The sequence below is a fragment of the Oncorhynchus keta genome, chromosome 12 (assembly GCF_023373465.1).
Source record: "Oncorhynchus keta strain PuntledgeMale-10-30-2019 chromosome 12, Oket_V2, whole genome shotgun sequence".
NCBI lineage: Eukaryota > Metazoa > Chordata > Actinopteri > Salmoniformes > Salmonidae > Oncorhynchus > Oncorhynchus keta.
In genome coordinates this window covers 43,376,050-43,395,865 of record NC_068432.1, presented here as the reverse complement: position 1 = coordinate 43,395,865, position 19,816 = coordinate 43,376,050, and the positions used below count along the sequence as shown (strand labels likewise).

General features: G+C 40.4%; 1 protein-coding gene and 1 long non-coding RNA gene across 5 annotated transcripts; one reads left to right on the top strand and one right to left on the bottom strand.

Annotated features, from left to right (window-relative positions):
* Positions 1–214: 214 nt before the first annotated feature.
* On the bottom strand, positions 215–11,737 carry LOC118391543 (uncharacterized). Of its 2 annotated transcripts, none has more exons than XR_004827159.2 (2): positions 11,647–11,734; positions 215–1,268 (listed from the first exon to the last, which is right to left on the bottom strand). It is a non-coding gene; the product is annotated as an uncharacterized LOC118391543 (long non-coding RNA). The 2 variants fall into 2 exon arrangements; XR_008061122.1 differs by lacking the exon at positions 215–1,268 and adding an exon at positions 4,618–4,931 and having other exon boundaries at positions 11,647–11,737.
* Positions 11,276–19,529, top strand: anxa3b (annexin A3b). 3 transcript variants are annotated; one of them, XM_035783039.1, is made up of 14 exons: positions 11,276–11,394; positions 12,188–12,224; positions 12,837–12,884; positions 12,982–13,069; positions 13,404–13,498; positions 13,639–13,752; positions 13,869–13,959; positions 14,542–14,621; positions 14,771–14,827; positions 15,075–15,168; positions 15,260–15,355; positions 15,444–15,502; positions 16,794–16,916; positions 19,096–19,529. In XM_035783039.1, exons 2-14 carry the CDS (start codon positions 12,210–12,212, stop codon positions 19,153–19,155), a joined length of 1,020 nt encoding a protein of 339 aa, XP_035638932.1. In that variant the 5' UTR covers positions 11,276–11,394; positions 12,188–12,209; the 3' UTR covers positions 19,156–19,529. The 3 variants fall into 3 exon arrangements, with proteins under 3 accessions (XP_035638932.1, XP_035638933.1, XP_035638931.1); XM_035783040.2 differs by lacking the exon at positions 11,276–11,394 and adding an exon at positions 11,426–11,460; XM_035783038.2 differs by lacking the exon at positions 11,276–11,394 and adding an exon at positions 11,745–11,969.
* Positions 19,530–19,816: the final 287 nt, after the last annotated feature.

Genomic DNA, 19,816 nt, shown 5'->3' with positions numbered 1-19,816 from the left:
AAACGCCTGAACCAGGTTATGAAGCGAAACTGTGCAGCCAATGAACACAGTGAGGGGCGTGTCATAGTACTTAAGGTAATGAGGGATGAAAAAGTCGAACTATTAAACTCTTATTTTACTGCGTGTGTCAAGATGTTGAATACACGAGGCAGTTATTTACATAATGTCAACATGATTAGATTTAATACAATACATCACGTTAATATAAACCTAATGTCAACATGATTAGATTTAATACAATACATCACGTTAATATAAACCTTATGTCAACATGATTAGATTTAATACAATACATCACGTTAATATAAACCTTATGTCAACATGATTAGATTTAATACAATACATCACGTTAATATAAACCTTATGTCAACATGATTAGATTTAATACAATACATCACGTTAATATAAACCTTATGTCAACATGATTAGATTTAATACAATACATCACGTTAATATAAACCTTATGTCAACATGATTAGATTTAATACAATACATCACGTTAATATAAACCTTATGTCAACATGATTAGATTTAATACAATACATCACGTTAATATAAACCTTATGTCAACATGATTAGATTTAATACAATACATCACGTTAATATAAACCTTATGTCAACATGATTAGATTTAATACAATACATCACGTTAATATAAACCTTATGTCAACATGATTAGATTTAATACAATACATCACGTTAATATAAACCTTATGTCAACATGATTAGATTTAATACAATACATCACGTTAATATAAACCTTATGTCAACATGATTAGATTTAATACAATACATCACGTTAATATAAACCTTATGTCAACATGATTAGATTTAATACAATACATCATGTTAATATCAATCATTATTGTTTACATTTCATTTACTTGAATCTTTTTCATAATTTAATTATATTTTTTTCATTTAAGTAGGCAAGTCAGTTAAGAACAAATTATTATTTACAATTGACAACTTACCCAGGCCAAACCCAGATGACCCTGGGCCAACAGTGCACTGCCCTATGGGACACAGCCTGGATTTAATATCTTCTCGTGGTTCAAACATAATGCATAATGAACATCATCAACATGGGAAACATGATATGCAGTATCAGCTAATAAACTGTGGGCAAAACATGTTCATTTGGTTGAAAAGTCAATATTCAAACCACTAGGGGTCAGTGTTTTTAGGTGGGAGATCCAGTTGGCTTCCCTCTAGCAGTGATGTCTCAATGTTACCTCTTCTCCTTGGTAGGGTAACATGCTCCATACCTGTGTATATGAGGGAGGAAATAGGATGGTTGGCTTCAAACAAAGTAGGCTGCTACTGGGTAGTCAGTGTTCTTACACCTGACTGAGCTGAGGTGTTCAGCAATTGGTTGTTTTGTCTTTTCGTTTGCCTTCACCGCTTCATTTAGCCAACAGAGGGAGACAGAGACTGATAGTCTCACATAGAAGTAACTACTAATCTGTAGCCGACCTTTGCTGCACTAATATTCCATGTGGCATGGGTGACAGGTTTTCTATAGTGTGTTTCTATATTTAATCTGGGTTGAACAGATAAGCAGATAGTATTTACACTGAGTATATCAAACATTAGCAACACCTTTCTAATATTGAGTTGCACGCACCTTACATATTTGTTTTACCCGTCTCCTCCCCTACACTGATTGAAGTGGATTTGCCATCAAAAAGGGGTCATAGCTTTCACCTGGATTCACCTGGTCAGTCTATGTCATGTAGTTAAAGTGTTGGAAACTGACAGAATAATGTGCTTTCTGTTTGCACTAAGATAATGGCGTCATTTAAACACTCACCTGCTTCTACGTAGCTAACTGCAGTGCCTTGCGAAAGTATTCGGCCCCCTTGAACTTTGCGACCTTTTGCCACATTTCAGGCTTCAAACATAAAGATATAAAACTGTATTTTTTTTGTGAAGAATCAACAACAAGTGGGACACAATCATGAAGTGGAACGACATTTATTGGATATTTCAAACTTTTTTAACTAATCAAAAACTGAAAAATTGGGCGTGCAAAATTATTCAGCCCCTTTACTTTTAGTGCAGCAAACTCTCTCCAGAAGTTCAGTGAGGATCTCTGAATGATCCAATGTTGACCTAAATGACTAATGATGATAAATACAATCCACCTGTGTGTAAGGGTAGCCTAGTGGTTAGAGCCTTGGACTAGTAACCGGAAGGTTGTGAGTTCAAACCCCCGAGCTGACAATGTACAAATCTGTCGTTCTTCCCTGGAACAGGCAGTTAACCCACTGTTCCCAGGCCGTCATTGAAAATAAGAACTGACTTGCCTGGTTAAATAAAGGTTAAATTAAAGATTAATTTTTTTTTAAAAATCAAGTCTCTGTATAAATGCACCTGCACTGTGATAGTCTCAGAGGTCCGTTAAAAGCGCAGAGAGCATCATGAAGAACAAGGAACACACCAGGCAGGTCCGAGATACTGTTGTGAAGAAGTTTAAAGCCGGATTTGGATACAAAAAGATTTCCCAAGCTTTAAACATCCCAAGGAGCACTGTGCAAGCGATAATATTGAAATGAAAGGAGTATCAGACCACTGCAAATCTACCAAGACCTGGCCGTCCCTCTAAACTTTCAGCTCATACAAGGAGAAGACTGATCAGAGATGCAGCCAAGAGGCCCATGATCACTCTGGATGAACTGCAGAGATCTTCAGCTGAGGTGGGAGACTCTGTCCATAGGACAACAATCAGTCGTATATTGCACAAATCTGGCCTTCATGGAAGAGTGGCAAGAAGAAAGCCATTTCTTAAAGATATCCATAAAAAGTGTTGTTTAAAGTTTGCCACAAGCCACCTGGGAGACACACCAAACATGTGGAAGAAGGTGCTCTGGTCAGATGAAACCAAAATTGAACTTTTTGGTAACAATGCAAAACATTATGTTTGGCGTAAAAGCAACACAGCTCATCACCCTGAACACACCATCCCCACTGTCAAACATGGTGGTGGCAGCATCATGGTTTGGGCCTGCTTTTCTTCAGCAGGGACAGGGAAGATGGTTAAAATTGATGGGAAGATGGATGGAGCCAAATACAGGACCATTCTGGAAGAAAACCTGATGGAGTCTGCAAAAGACCTGAGACTGGGACGGAGATTTGTCTTCCAACAAGACAATGATCCAAAACATGAAGCAAAATCTACAATGGAATGGTTCAAAAATAAACATATCCAGGTGTTAGAATGGCCAAGTCAATGTCCAGACCTGAATCCAATCGAGAATCTGTGGAAAGAACTGCAAACTCCCGCTCTTTCCCTCCCGCGCCACAACAAGTGGGACCATGGACGGTAACCTGTTGTCCTTCATGCTGTTTGGGGTGGTGTTGGCTGTATACCTGTGTGGTACTGCTATGCTCCTTGTGCTGGAAGAACCAGGGAGAGGAAACTGACATGGAGAGTTCAGGGGTTACATCTGCTGAGATCACAGAGATCCTGTGAGAACATGACAGAAAAGGGGAAGAATACTTTGTCCTCATTCCAGAGGTTAAGTGCCTTGCTCAAGGGCACAATGGTAGGAGATGCAATTAGGATGCTCACTTCCCATCATCTTTTCATGAGAGACTTGGGATTTGAACCGGCGACCCTCCAGTTTTCTGTCTCTCTTTGCTTTTGCCCCAAGCAACCTTATCACTGGTAAGTAGAATTTATTTTCTTACAATAAGATGAAACCTTATTTAGTACCTCTTATTTAAGCGATAAGGCCCGGAGGTGTGTGGTATATGGCCAGTATACCATGTCTAAGGGCTGTTCTTATGCACCGTGCAACATGGAGCGCTTGGATACAACATTTAGCCGTGGTGTATTGGCCATATACTACAAACCCCCAAAATGACTTATTGATATTATAAACTGGTTTCCAATGTAATTAGAACAATAGTCAAGCCATTTGTGTCATACCTGTGGTATACGGTCTGATATAACACAGCCTTCAGCCAATCAGCATTCAGGGCTCGAACGACCCGGTTTATAATATATATTTATATAATATATATATATATATATATATATTTATTCTAGAGATGCCAAAGTGGCGGACCCAGTTCTAAGTGGAGACAAACTGATCAGGTGTACTTACAGTGAGAGTTAAAATTCTAGTCCAGCAGTTACATATTTAGTTATTTAGTCCAGTAGTTACATGTTTAGTTAGTCCAGTAGTTACATGCTTAGTTAGTCCAGTAGTTACATGTTTAGTTAGTCCAGTAGTTACATATTTAGTTAGTTAGTCCAGTAGTTAAATATCTAGTTAGTTAGTCCAGTAGTTACATATTTAGTTATTTAGTCCAGTAGTTACATGTTTAGTTAGTCCAGTAGTTACATGTTTAGTTAGTCCAGTAGTTACATGTTTAGTTAGTTAGTCCAGTAGTTACATGCTTAGTTAGTCCAGTAGTTACATGCTTAGTTAGTCCAGTAGTCACATGTTTAGTTAGTTAGTCAAGTAGTTAGATACTGGCATGTTTTACATGTATACTATTTACATATTAAATTGCCGCGCCTTGTGATGAGAACTACAGGGTGATCTATGAAAGGGCTTTTCCAAACCATGCCTTTCATACTGAAACTACATTTAAAACATTTAAACATTTAACATTAAAACATTTTTTTAATTTGAGTAACAGGACATTTGTACATATTATACTGAACAAAAATATAAAAACGCAACAATTTCAATCATTTTACTTTAGTTCATATAAGAAAATCATTAGGCCCTAATCTATGGATTTCCCCCACAAAAGGGCTTTATTACGGACAGAAATACTCCTCAGTTTCATCAGCTGTCCGGGTGGCTGGTCTCAGACGATCCCGCAGATGAAGAAGCCAGATGTGGAGGTCCTGGGCTGGCTTGGTTACACATGGTCTGCGGTTGTGAGGCCAGTTGGACGTACTTCCAAATTCTCTAAAATGAAGTTGGAGGCGGTTTATGGCATATAAATTAACAGTAAATCCTCTGGCAACAGCTCTGGTGGACATTCCTGCAGCTCCCTTAAAACTTGAGACATCTGTGGCATTGTGTTGTGTGACAAAACTGGACATTTTAGAGTGGCCTTTTATTGTTCCCAGCACAAGGTGCACCTCTGTAATAATCATGCTGTTTAATCAGCTTCTTGATATGACACACCAGTCAGATGGATGGATTATCTTGGCAAAGGAGAAATGCTCACTAACAGGGATGTAAACAAATTTGTGCAAAACATTTGTGAGAAATAAGCTTTTGTGTCTGTGGAACATTTCTGGGATATTTTATTTCAGCTCATGAAATATGGGACCAACACTTTACATGTTGTTTATATTTTTGTTCAGTATAATATATATTTTTGCATAAACATGAAAAATGTGAGGGTTAGTTTAGAATATTTTCTTTCAAAGGTATATTATTGTTACTCAAAGACATTTTGAATAACAGCACCTCTGTCATGCTGATCCTCATCACAGGGAACCACAGGGGTGGGTGAGGAGCCCCCTCCTGATCCCCTGTTCCCCCATGACTGCGTGGCTATGCACGTCTCCAACTCAATCATCAGGTTTGCAGATGATACAACAGTGGAAGGCCCGTTTACCAACGACAAAGCCTACAGGGAGTAGTGGTGCCAGGCAAATAACCTCTCCCTTAACGTCAACAAAACAAAGGAGCTGATTGTGAAATACAGGAAACAGCAGAGAGAGCACATCCCCATCCACATCGATGGGGCCACTAGAGAGTGTCAAAAGCTTCAAGTTCCTTGGCATGCACATCACTGAGGAACTGAAATGGTCCCTCCGCACAGCCAGTGTGTTGAGGAAGGCGCCAATTCAACCTCAGGAGGCTGAAGAAATTTGGCTAAGATCCTCGCCAACTTCTACAGATGTACCATCGAGAACAGTCGGTCAGGCTGTATCACCACCTGATACAGCAACTGCACAACACGCAACCGCAGGGCTCCCCAAAAGGTCAGCCCAACGCATCACTGGGGGCACATTGCATGCCCTCCAAGATATCTACAGCACTTGGCCAAGAAGATCAACAAGAACCTCCGCCATCTGAGCCACGGCCTGTTCACCCTGCTATCATCTAGCAGGCAGAGACAGTACAGGTGCATCGAAGCTGGGACAGAGAGACTGAAAAACAGCCTCCATCTCCAGGCTATCAGAATGTTAAACAGCCATCAATAGTCGGCCTCCGCCCAGTACCCTGCCCTGCACTTTAGAGACTGCTGCCATAGTCACGTTTAATAACGAATGATTAGTGTTCATGTAAACTGAGTATGGCAATAGTTATTTAAACATTTTACACTGCTTGTCTTAATCAGAGTAAGGTCAGTATACACTAATTAAAACACCTGGTTTTCTGAGCAATCTTTCAAATTATTAGGGCATGTAAACAGCTTAATCGACGTTCCAGTGGTGTAGTTGATCTGCGCATGTACTAACACCCTCTTATTAGAGCTCTGCTACCCTACCTGGGCCCCGACATTATACACATCAGGTTAAAACTGGGTATGGCCTGCTTTTTCATCAATTAACTAGGGTACGGCAGAACTCGGCTAAATTGATCACTAACATTCTGAAGCTGAGTCATGCTCTGCAGTACAGTCAAATCTGACTAACACCTTTTTCATTTAACTAGGCAAGTCAGTGAAGAACAGATTCTTATTTTCAATGACGGCCTAGGAACAGTGGGTTAACTGCCTGTTCAGGGGCAGAACGACAGATTTGTATCTTGTCAGCTCGGGGGTTTGAACTTGCAACCTTCCAGTTACTAGTCCAACGCTCTAACCACTAGGCTACCCTGCCAACTAAGATCACAATATGGTGACAGAAGTGCTTCAACCTCGTCAAATATAAATCGGTAGAGATTATTTCACAGAAAATAATGTTCCTTGAGTTTCGTCAGAGTTTAGAGTGATGAAAAGTAGCTAACAGCAAACTGCTGTCTCATGTCTCTACATTGAGCAGATCAGCCCAAACGGAGCTGTTAAAATGGATACTCACAAACTCATAGCCGCCATGAGCAGAGCGCATAGAGAACAAATTGTGTGCAGAGAGCGAGTGACAGACAGAGCGGAGCAGCTAATGGATTTACTAACAGAGGGAGTTATTTCTGGCAGGGCCTTAAATTTGGCAGAAGCAATCGGGCATTGGTAGGGTATGGCCTGAATGTTGTGGGCATGGGTTGGGCTCTGGCTTAAAATTCATGCCTGTGCAGGCCTCTACCTATATGCAAGTTATATGCGAGTGAAGTAAATTTGTGAAAAAACTGAAAGTATGCAATTATAAATGTTTTTTCTTATACAAACTTTATATGTCTGAACTTAAAATCAAATGGTCTTTGCTAAATGACTTGGTTATTGTGGTATAATGTTTATATATTGCCAATTTTCTGCATTTATTTAATCAAATCAATCAAGTTTGTCACGTGCGCCTAATACAACAGGTAACCAATAGTGCGAAGAAAAGGTGTGTGTGTGTGTGTGTGTGTGTGTAGGTATGTAGGTAAGTAAAGAAATAAAACAACAGTAAAAAGACATTTGAAAATAAGAGTAGCAAGGCTATATAGAGACACCGGTTAGTAATAGTTTGCAAGCCCTGCCACATCCGACGAGTGTCGGAGCCAGTGTCGTATGATTCAATCTTAGCCCTGTATTGACACTTTACCTGTTTGATGGTTTGTTGCAGGGCATAGCGGGATTTCTTGTAAGCTTCCGGGTTAGAGTCCTGCACCTTGAAAGTGGCAGCTCTACCCTTTAACTCAGTGCGAATGTTGCCTGTAATCCATGGCTTCTGGTTTGGGTATGTACATACAGTCACTGTGGGGACGACGTCCTCAATGCACTTATTGATAAAGCCAGTGACTGATGTGGTGTATTCCTCAATGTCATCGGGGGAATTCCGGAACATATTCCAGTCTGTGATAGCAAAACAGTCCTGTAGTTTAGCATCTGCTTCATCTGACCACTTTTTTATAGACCGAGTCACTGGTGCTTCCTGCTTTAATTTTTGCTTGTAAGCAGGAATTAGGAGGATATAGTTGTGGTCGGATTGACCAAATGGAGGGCGAGGGAGGCATCTCTGCGTGTGCATTACAGGTGATCTAGATTTTTTTCCCCTCTGGTTGCACATTTAACATGTTGATAGAGATTTGGTAGAACTGATTTAAGTTTCCCTGCATTAAAGTCTCCAGCCACTAGGAGCGCTGCCTCTGGGTGAGTGGTTTCCTGTTTGGTTATTTCCTTATACAGCTGACTGAGTGCGGTCTTAGTGTCAGCATCTGTCTGTGGTGGTAAATAAGTCCCATCAGGTCGTCTGATGTCAGATGTGTTCATGTAAACAGGATTATTAGAGAAATCGTTCTTTAAGTAAACATTTTAAACTAACTATTATATTAATCTGACTATCCATAATAATCATATTGTGTGTGCATATAACCGTACTCATTGAACATTGGTCACTTGTTTATTGTTCTGAAATAGTTTCTGTAGTTAGATAGAGACACCATTAGCATTCCTGCAACAATATTCTGTTGAAATGTAATTTGATCTCTGAGAAATGAAGCTAATTGATTACTCACTCATACTGTATTCTCGACAAAGCTCATCCTATATATCTACTGCAGTACATACCTATTTCCTACTTAGGATACATTATCTATACACACCACACATTTATATGTATTTCTGACTTTGCACGTTCTGATAGTTCTTAAATTCTTGTTTTTTCTTGGGATTATTTGTGTATTAGTATTGTACTGTTAGACATTCACTGCTGGAGCTAGAAACACAAGCATTTACTGCACTGCTGGAGCTAGAAACACAATAATTTACTGCACTGCTGGAGCTAGAAACACAATAATTTACTGCACTGTTGGAGCTAGAAACACAAGCATTTACTGCTGGAGCTAGAAACACAAGAATTTCACTGCACCTGCTTAAACATCTGCTAATCTGTGTAAGTGACAAAATTTTATTTGATTTTACATACCCTCTGTAGATTGAATTGTGCAGTAGCAAAGTTGACTTTGGCAAGGTAGAAGAGGAGACTTAAGTTCCAGGATCCGGTCGAAGTAAACATTTTAATACAAAGCTTTTCGGGATACAAATAGTCATGTAAAAATGCAAAGGCTAACAGCACCAGAGGCTAACAGCACCAGAGGGTAACATGGATGGGATAACAGCACCAGAGGCTAACATGGATGGGATAACAGCACCAGAGGCTAACAGCACCAGAGGCTAACATGGATGGGATAACAGCACCAGAGGCTAACATGGATGGGATAACAGCACCAGAGGCTAACAGCACCAGAGGTTAACATGGATGGGATAACAGCACCAGAGGCTAACAGCACCAGAGGGTAACATGGATGGGATAACAGCACCAGAGGCTAACATGGATGGGATAACAGCACCAGAGGCTAACAGCACCAGAGGCTAACATGGATGGGATAACAGCACCAGAGGCTAACATGGATGGGATAACAGCACCAGAGGCTAACAGCACCAGAGGCTAACATGGATGGGATAACAGCACCAGAGGCTAACAGCACCAGAGGCTAACATGGATGGGATAACAGCACCAGAGGCTAACAGCACCAGAGGTTAACATGGATGGGATAACAGCACCAGAGGCTAACAGCACCAGAGGCTAACATGGATGGGATAACAGCACCAGAGGCTAACAACACCAGAGGCTAACATGGATGGGATAACAGCCCTAGTGTCCAACAGCAAATGGTTACAAAGACATAATGGCTTAGAAGCCAAATGGCCTAAGACTAGTCATTCTGAATTATAAACTGGGTGGTTCGAGCCCTGAATGCTGATTGGTTGAAAGCCATGGTATACCAGACTGTACACCATGGGTATGACAAAACATTTATTTTACTACACTAATTATGTTGGTAACCAGTTAATAAAAGCAATAAGGCACCTAACGGGTTTGATATATACGGCCAATATACCACGGCTAAGGGCTGTGTCCTAGCACTCCGTGTTGCGTCGTGCTTAAGAACAGCCCTTAGCCATGGTATATTGGCCATATACCACAGCCCCTCGGGCCTTATTGCTTAATTATACATTATATATTAAAACCAACTGATACAACTTTCAATTGAACAATGAGAACAGTGAGTCATTTGCTACTTTGAGTACAGATGGATGTTCAGTCAGTTCAAGGTTGGATTGTCACAAGTAGAGGCTTGTGAGTAATTAAGCAGGTTACTCATGATATGATTGTAAGCAAAGACGTGTGTGAGGATATGACATCTTGGTCATCTGGGTCGCCCCCTCACCTCCTTCCTTCCATAGTATGATAACATGCCTCAAGTGAACACTAGGTATTGCCTAGATACATCCTGAATGTTTGTAATAGAGTCTGAAATATGCAGGGTATTGGTGTAGGGCCACTGGGTGCTATGAGATTGATATAGCTCCCCCTGTCCTCATACCATACACAATTGTATTATGGCTGAACTCACAATTGTAATCAAGGGACTGTTATGTGTAATTACTATGTGTGGTGTCATCCTCACAGCTTTTATTTATCTGCAAATACAGAAATAAGGTTTAGGGGTGTTGGCCTGAAGTTGCAAATTACAAATTGTAAGTTGACTTTAAACGTTGGGTGCGGCTATCTATGTAAACAATTTTAAATAGTTTCTCAGTCATGATAAACATAGCAGTAAGACATGTATATAAAAAAAGACATCTATTTCCCACACCTTGTTTTGGTATCTAAAAGGTTTCACATTGACCATTGTTTCTGCAGGCATTTATTTTCATTTCACTGATTAATTAGTAACTCAGTACTTGGACAGACACATCTGCGACTGTTCCCTCACAATGCAAATAGAACTTCTCATTATTCCTACATGTGTATTGTGTGTGTATTATGTTAGATTCCTTAAAAGGGAGTCTCTATGGAGTATCTCTACAATACTGCATGCTTATGTTTCTCAAATCATGTCCATTCAAATGCAGTCATTATATTGGATAGACAGTGGCTACATGACTGTGAGATTTTCACCAGGACACTGTTAAATATTTTGTCAAATAGAGACATAATAGTGACTCGTCATCGTCAGGTTGTGATCAGCTGATTCAATGTATCTCTGAGTGATGGTTATGCAGTGCAACAATGTAATAATGTTGTCCAACAATGTATTTGCAACTCCAGTACCATCATGACAGATAATAAAAATGCACCAGGACCACCATAATTGATCCTATTAGTATGACTGTTCCATAGATGTATTTGACTGTTCTATCCGTTTAAAAACGAGGAGAGATTTGGGAATATTACCGGTAGTGACTTCATTTCCCGTTGTGCCTATGGGCGTTGGCATCTACACTCTAGTAAAAAGGTGTGGCCAGTTTACAACTATAGCTCAGGTAAGGCGAAACAGCTTTTTATGATATTTAACAAATTATAACACGGAAATGTTAGGACTATCGAAGGTATGCCACGCTATTGTTCAAGTTTAGTGAAGTGCGTCAAGTAGTTATTTTTCTCGAGAAATAATTATTTTCACCAGATGTGATACAGTTTGTCAATCTCCGAAAAATATTTGTTGTATTTAAAATCGTTAACGTACGCAATTGATTTAGATTATTCTGATTAAATGCCTAAAGTAACATACCTACCATAGTTCTCGAAAACCCCTTCTCTCCGTAGGGTTTTCACTGGTTAATAACTTCGCCCACGGCTGGCTCCATGTGAACTATAATTCCGAAGCTGTTTTAACATTTAGAAATGTCAATCATCGCTTGTGAAACTGTTTTCGAAAAACATATGCCCCTTTTTGATATCGGCAAGAAATAATATTTCAAATTAAAATGATACTTACATTATACTTACTGTAGCAGATTTTCACAGAGCCATAAACTATGCCGCCAGGTGACGAACTACACTTCCTCCTCAGTGACGCGTCCACACAGGTGTTTGACGCATGTTGGATAGCAAATAGGTACAAGTTGTCAGCTCTGTCTTACATAAACAAGTGCTCTTTACAAAAGTGCTAGCGTTAATGTCTATGAATGGGCTAACCTACCAGTACGGTGGAATGTGAAACGTTGCACTGTCAATGAAGATGGATTTGGAATTGCTGTACAAATTAGGCCTATGCAGAGCATAATAAAATAAATATGAATCTATGAATTGTTACCCAGCTCCTTCTCCCCTCAGGTGTAAAATATCCACTGCTGTAATGGCCAATGTTTGGGTAAGTTACCGGATATGTCTCTAATTTCTGTAAAGGAAATACTTTTTCCTACTAATTGTTTCAGATGATTGCTGGTTCTGTTTACACATCTCTAAGCCAATTCTGTCCGTGGCCTGTGTTTGTTGACTTGTTTCCAAGTAACTTCACTCCTCCACAGTCTTGAGAGCAGACTCACATCTTTAAAACAAACAATGAACCTCAAGACCCTTTCGAGTAGCTATGCGTTGATACTTCCAAAATGTAAATTCTTCCACTCTTACCATGTACCTATGTTTGTCCTCTGTTGCGTGCCATTCCTAGTTTGCTGAAATTCATACGTTTTAATAAAACGTTAATCAAATATACCACAACCACACAAATTGTGCAAATTTAATCTTAACAAGGAAATAGTGGTTGGTTGTATTTGATTATTAATGTATGATTTTCAGCAAACAAAGGCAGGCAATAAGAGGTTAAATCATACGGACACGGCAAGAGTTTAAGAATTGACATTTTTGAAGTGTCGACACGCAGCGAGTCGGAGGTTCATTGGGGGGGAAGGAACTCAGTGGAGGATGACTGCTGGTCTTTGTCAATAATGATCCTCTGGTAATCTGTACATTTCCTTTTCAGGGTGACTTGGATCTCCTTTTGGATTCACCTTCCTCTTTGACAGTAACGGTAAGCCTACTAAGTTACACTTGTATTTCAACTATGGGCTATGTACCTTAGTGTAACTAGTTTTTTCTGTTTCTTGATATGTGTTTCTGTTTCTCAGTCCACCGCCCGAGGAACCATTAAAGACAAAGCGGGATTCAAAGCAGCAGAAGATGTAGTTGCTCTACGGAAGGCCATCGAGGGAATAGGTAGGAATGTCAATCAACCCACCATATTCTCTAAGCTCTTCCCTGTACTCTACCACATACCAACCAGGAAATAACTTAATTGATGCCTCATGATAGGAATTTTCACTTTGATAGGAATTTTCTCTCCATGTGATCCTGTGTAGCTCAGTTGGTACAGCATGGCGCCTGCAACGCCAGGGATGTGGGTTCAATTCCCACAGGGGACCAGTATTTTTTTTTAAAGTATGAAAATGTATTCCCACACTACTGTAAGTCACTCTGGATGAGAGTGTCTGCTAAATGACTAAAATGTAACATTTCAGTTTCTATAAACATTGTGTGTTGATGTTCTCAGGTACCACTGAGAAGACTCTAGTTGAAGTTCTAACCGGGAGGAGCAATGCCCAGCGTCAGCTCATCTGTAAAGCGTACCAGGAAGCTGCCAACAGGGTACAACTTACCCTCTACTACTCTAAATATTAGCAGCATGATAGTTTTTTAAATTAGAATTTATATAAAACATCTTGTCCAGATATCCCTGAATATTGCATGAGTCCCTCCATCCCTGTTGATAACCCATGCCCCCCCAGACATTAGTGGATGACCTGAAGGGGGACACCCATGGGGACTTTGAGGACTTGTTGGTTGCTCTGGTCACCCCTCCTGCTCTTTTCGACTGTCATGAGGTCATCGGAGCCATCAAGGTAAGGGACATTTATCTGTATTAGTACGTATCTGGTACCAAACATTACTGTCAATGACCATTTATCATGTACTTTGTGCAAACCTGCCTGTTACACACACACACACACACACACAGGGTCCTGGGACAACTGAGGAGACTTTAACAGAGATATTTGCCTCAAGATCCAACAAGCAAATCAAGGCTCTATCTGATGCTTACTTAGCAGGTTAGTAGTCTCTAAACTATCTTAGTATGTACTACTAAGGACTCCCGAGTGGTGCCTTAGACTGCTGCACCACATCTCAGTGCTAGAGGCATTACTACAGACCCTGGTTCGATTCCAGGCTGTATCACAACTGGCCGTGATTGGGAGTCCTAGCGTGGTTAGGGTTTGGCCGGGGTAGGCCGTCATTGTAAATTATAATTTTTTCTAATTTACAACCATTTCCTGGTTGCTAAAACTCTTAATAGTTTGCATAATTTCAGTTTGTGTGATAAAATAAGCAAGTATAGTGTAGATAATCATTGTACCATCCAAACCACTGAAATTCTATTTTCCATAACGAAAAATATTGTTGTATTAGCTGTTTGAAGTTACACTGAAAGTAAAAGATGCAAAAACTAAATTTAAGAATGGGAAGCATAGAAATGGCGCACGTAAAACAGATTTACTCTTCTTAGAATGATAGATCTATAACCCACATTTTTTTTTATTTTTAATTTGGTCGGTCGCCTAAAAAGTTACATATTAATTGATTGTCAGTCATCTGTTAGTTGGATACTAATAACATATTGTATTTGACCACAGAAACTGGGCGATCGATGACTCATGACCTCAAGGCTGAGGTATCTGGGGACTATGCTACAACACTTCTCATCTTGGCTGAGGTAAAATGAGAACTTTGTCCCCAGGGGGAATTTGACTTGGACTTACAAGTAACAGTGGTATTTCTGTTACATAATTTTTTTTAGCTGCGTGTGACCTGTAAATCTTAGATGACTTTTTCAATCTTTCGGTTCGGTGTCTGTCATTTAAGGGAAAGCGAGATGAGAGTACGAATGTGGACCCGGCTAAAGCTAAAGCGGATGCTAAGGTACATTAAGATATGATGAATTTTACAACCATGCTCAGTATTTCACTGGTCTTGGTTTTAAGCTTTTGGGAGTGACTCACTCAGACGTCCTGCCAAAGACTTGTTATCGTTAAGTGTGTACCTTTAATGTAATTAAAAATATTGGTTTGTTCCACTTCCATGTTCGCTCACTCAAGCCAGTGCACGATAGTGCCTAACAAGTACTGTACTACCTCTGTCTCTCTCTCTGTGTCCTCCCCCTCTCTAGGCCCTGTACGAGGCAGGAGAGAAGAAGTGGGGGACTGATGAAAGCAAATTCATTGACATCCTGTGTCACCGGAGTGTTCCTCAGCTGAGACAGAGTTAGTAACCTTGGTCTAGCAAAGCACTGACAGACTCAATACTGTAGTCTTCTATGATGATGATGTGTGATCCTCTCCCTCCCCTTTACAGCCCTAGTGGAGTATAAGGCCTTGAGCAACAAAACTCTACAGGAGAGCATTGAGAGGGAGATGTCAGGGACTCTAGAGGATCTACTGGTGGCTATTGGTACGAAGGACTATTCACAGGTCTTGTTGCCTATCACGCTCAAAGATGTCATGCACTGTTATCGCTAACAAACCCTTTGACTTTCCAGTGAAATGTGTGAAGAGTGTTCCTGCCTACCTGGCTGAGAGACTGTTCAAAAGCACAAAGGTGAGCAGAATCTATATATATCTATATTTTTTACATCTTTATTTAACTAGGCAAGTCAGTTAAGAACACATTCTTATTGTCAATGACGGCCTAGGAACCGTGGGTTAACTGCCTTGTTCAGGGGGAAAGAACCACAGATTTTCACCTTATCAGCTCGGGGGATCCAATCTTGCAACCTTACAGTTAACTAGTACAACACAATAACGACCTGCCTCTCTCGTTGCACTCCACAAGGAGACTGTTACGCGAATGCAGTAAGCCAAGGTAAGTTGCTAGCTAGCATTAAACTTATCACATGGTTGATGATATTACTAGATATTATCTAGCGTGTCCTGCGTTGCATATAATCTGACTGAGCATACAAGTATCTGACTGAGCGGTGGTAGGCAGAAGCAGGCATGTAAACATTCATTCAAACAGCACTTTCGTGTGTTTTGCCAGCAGCTCTTCGTTGTGCGTCAAGCATTGCACTGTTTATGACTTCAAGCCCATCAACTCCCGAGATGAGGCTCGTGTAACCAAAGTGAAATGGCTAGCTAGTTAGCGCTAATTGTCGTTTTGTTGCTGGTTTGAGCCCAGGGAGGAGCGAGGAAAGGGACAGAAGCTATACTGTTACACTGGCAATACTAAAGTGCCTATAAGAACATCCAATAGTCAAAGGTTAATGAAATACAAATGGTATAGAGGGAAATAGTCCTATAATTCCTATAATAACTACAACCTAAAACTTTTTACCTGGGAATATTGAAGACTCATGTTAAAAGGGACCACCAGCTTTCATATGTTCTCATGTTCTGAGCAAGGAACTTAAAACGTTAGCTTTTTTACATGGCACATATTGCACTTTTACTTTCTTCTCCAACTTTGTTTTTGCATTATGTTCAATTTGGTTTAAATGTTTCATTATTTACTTGAGGCTAAATTGATTTTATTGATGTATTATATTAAGTTCAAATAAGTGTTCATTCAGTATTGTTGTAATTGTCATTATTACAAATAAATAAATAGAATCGGCCGATTTAATCGGGATCGGCTCTTATGGTCCTCCAATAATCAGTATCGGTATCGGCGTTGAAAAATCATAATCGGTCGATCTCTAGTGCACGTGCCTAGCCTGATGTCAGATCTGTTTGTGCTGTCTTGACAACTCCTATTGTCATGTCAGTCCCATGTTTGTGCAGTTTGGCATGTTATTCTTTTTTTGTTTAATTTCTTCAAATCCAGTGGGCTCCGGTGGTGTAGAACGCTAATCTGTGGGGTTTTGGGATTAATCCAGTGGTTGTGTGTTCAGGGCGTGGGGACCACAGAGTCCATTCTGACCAGGATAATGGTTGGCCGCTCTGAGATGGACATGCTGGACATCAGGGCAGAGTTTAAAAAGCTGTTTGGCTGTTCTCTCTACTCCACCATCAAGGTATTTGATGATAATCTTGCTGACTGGTAACATACTTGTCCCATAGCTACATTTCATGGGGTACATTTTAGATCTTTTACAGCTGGATTTGTTTTGACCAATTTAGTTACAGTGCATTCAAAGTATTCAGACCCCCTTGACTTTTTCCACATTTTATGTTACAGCCTCATTTTGAAATGGAATAAATTGATTCCCCCTCAATCTACACACGTCCCCCATAATAACAAAGGAAAAAAGCAGGTTACATAATTATTCAGACCCTTTACTTAGTCCTTTGTTGAAGCATGTTTGGGAGTGATTACATCCACAAGTCTTCTTGGGTATGACTCTACAAGCTTGGCACACCTGTATTTGGAGAGTTCTTCTCTGCAGATCTTCTCGAGCTCTGTCAGGTTGGATGGGGATTGTCACTGCATAGCTATTTTCAGGTCTCTCCAGCGATGTTCAATCGGGTCTATGTCCGGGCTCTCGCTGGGCCACTGAAGGACATTCAGTCTTGTCGTGAAGCCACTCCTGCATTGTCTTGGCTGTGTGCTTAGGGTCGTTGTCCTGTTGGAAGGTGAACCTTTGCCCCAGTCTGAGGTCCTGAGCGCTTTGGAGCAGATTTTCATCAAGGATCTCTCTGTACTTTTCTCCGTTCAGCTTTCCCTTGATCCTGACTAGTCTCCCAGTCCCTGCCACTAAAAAACATCCCCACAGCATGATGTACATCTATCACTCCAGTGTTTAATTGCTAAATTGTAATTACTTTGCCACTACTTCCTATTTATTGCCTTACCTACCTAATCTTACCTCATTTGTACACACTGTATATAGAGTTTTTTCTATTGTGTTATTGCCTGTACGTTTGTTTATCCCATGTGTAACTCTGTTGTTTGTGTCGCACTGCTTTGCTTTAATTTGACCAGGTTGCAGTTGTAAATGAGAACTTGTTCTCAACTGGTCGACCTGGTTAAATAAAGGTGAAATACATTTTTTAAAATGCTGCCACCACCATGCTTCACTGCAGGGATGGTGCCAGGTTTCCTCCAGACGTACCGCTTGACATTCAGGCCAAAGAGTTCAGTCCTGGTTTCATCAGAACAGAGACTCTTGTTTCTCATGGTCCAAGAGTCTTTAGGTGCCTTTTGGCAAACTCCAAGCTGGCTGTCATGTGCCTTTTACTGAGGAGTGGCATCCGTCTGGTCACTCTACCATAAAGGCCTGATTGGTGCTGTGCTGCAGAGATGGTTGTCCTTCTTGAAGGTTTTTCCCATCTCCGCAGAGGAACTCTATAGCTCTGTCAGAGTGACCATCGGGTTATTGGTCACCTCCCTGAGCAAGGTCCTTCTCCCCCGATTGCTCAGTTTGGCCGGGCGGCCAGCTCTAGGAAGAGTCTTGGTGGTTTCAAACTTCTTCCATTTTAAGAATGATGGAGGCCACTGTGACCTTGGACCTTCAATGCTGCAGAATTTATTTTGATACTCTTTCCAAGATGTTTGCCTCAACAGAATCCTGTATTGGTTTTTGCTCAGACATGGACTGTCAACTGTGGGACCTTCTATAGACAGGTGTGTGTGTGGTGTGTGTGTGTGTGTGCCTTTCCAAATCAGGTCCAATCAATTGAGTTTACCACAGGTGCTCCAATCAAGTTGTAGAAACATCTCAAGGATGATCAATGGAAACAGGATGCACCTGAGCTTAATTCCGAGTCTCATAGCAAAGGGTCTGAATACTTATTTACATAATGTATTTCTGTCTTCGCTTTGTCATTATGGCGTTTTGTGTGTGTATTTCGGGGAGAATATTTTATAAGGCTGTAACGTAACAATGTGGAAAAAGGCAAGGGGTCTAAATACTTTCCAAATGCAATGCATCTGCTGATTTTAATTGAATGGCTGCTGAAATAAACATGATTGGAATGTATTTATTTTCACACTCCATCTTGTGATTTTATTATTTGGTCAGCCAATCTGATCTGCATGTGATTGCGAATCAGACCTTTTTATTGTGATTTGGGGATTTTTTTTGGTGATGTTTTCTTTCTTGCCTGGTCAGTCGTAAGTGTCCAGTTACTATGGCAACGCTCTGAAGATTATCTGTGGAGGAAATGACGATTGACTAATAAGATCTGTGAAATTGATCATACTCTGTGTCATAGCCACGTAAAAGTCCTCTCCATCCCTGTGTTCAATTGTAGTCTGAAACTGCTGGAAATTATGGACAAGCTCTGCTGAAGCTGTGTGGGGAAGACGACTAAGGTTCTGTCTACTTGGCATTGAGGAGCCTCCCACCGAAGGATCATAACAATGTGAAGGCTGCAGTGCACTGCTCAGGTTCAATTTATTATAGACACACTCACTGTTACCCTGAGAAACATGGATATGTTTGTTTCAATGTTCAAAGTTTGACATTGAGATGTGTAACCTGGAACATGTGATCAACCAGCCCAGACACACTCCAGGATTCCTGAGACAGTCACCTATTTCTTTTTCATGTGTTTCCAACATTTACATTCCTGAATGCATCTCATTAAGGCAAACCTTTATTGGTATTATCCAAATTATTATAGTTATCAGGAAGGTATTCTATCTGTTCTTGTATGAGAAGTGCTATTAAAAATGTTTACTAACAGTTGCTTGTCATGTGGTCTTTTGTCCAGTGGGTGGTGAGAAAGCATATCTGCAGAATATCATGTCGATCAGTGATTCAGTTTAGAAATGTTAAATTCAGTTTTCTTGTAAAGTGGTTTTTACAAAGACTTGAATTGGATTCGCTAACAATAACTGACAATGCTTCTGAATCAGATGTGAAATTGAGCTTTTCTTTTAATACAAAGCCCAGATCTCATCCTGTAATCCTCAAAACAATGTTGACATGTCATGCGGTGATTAAGCAGGTAAAGCTGTTTAGCCTAATTC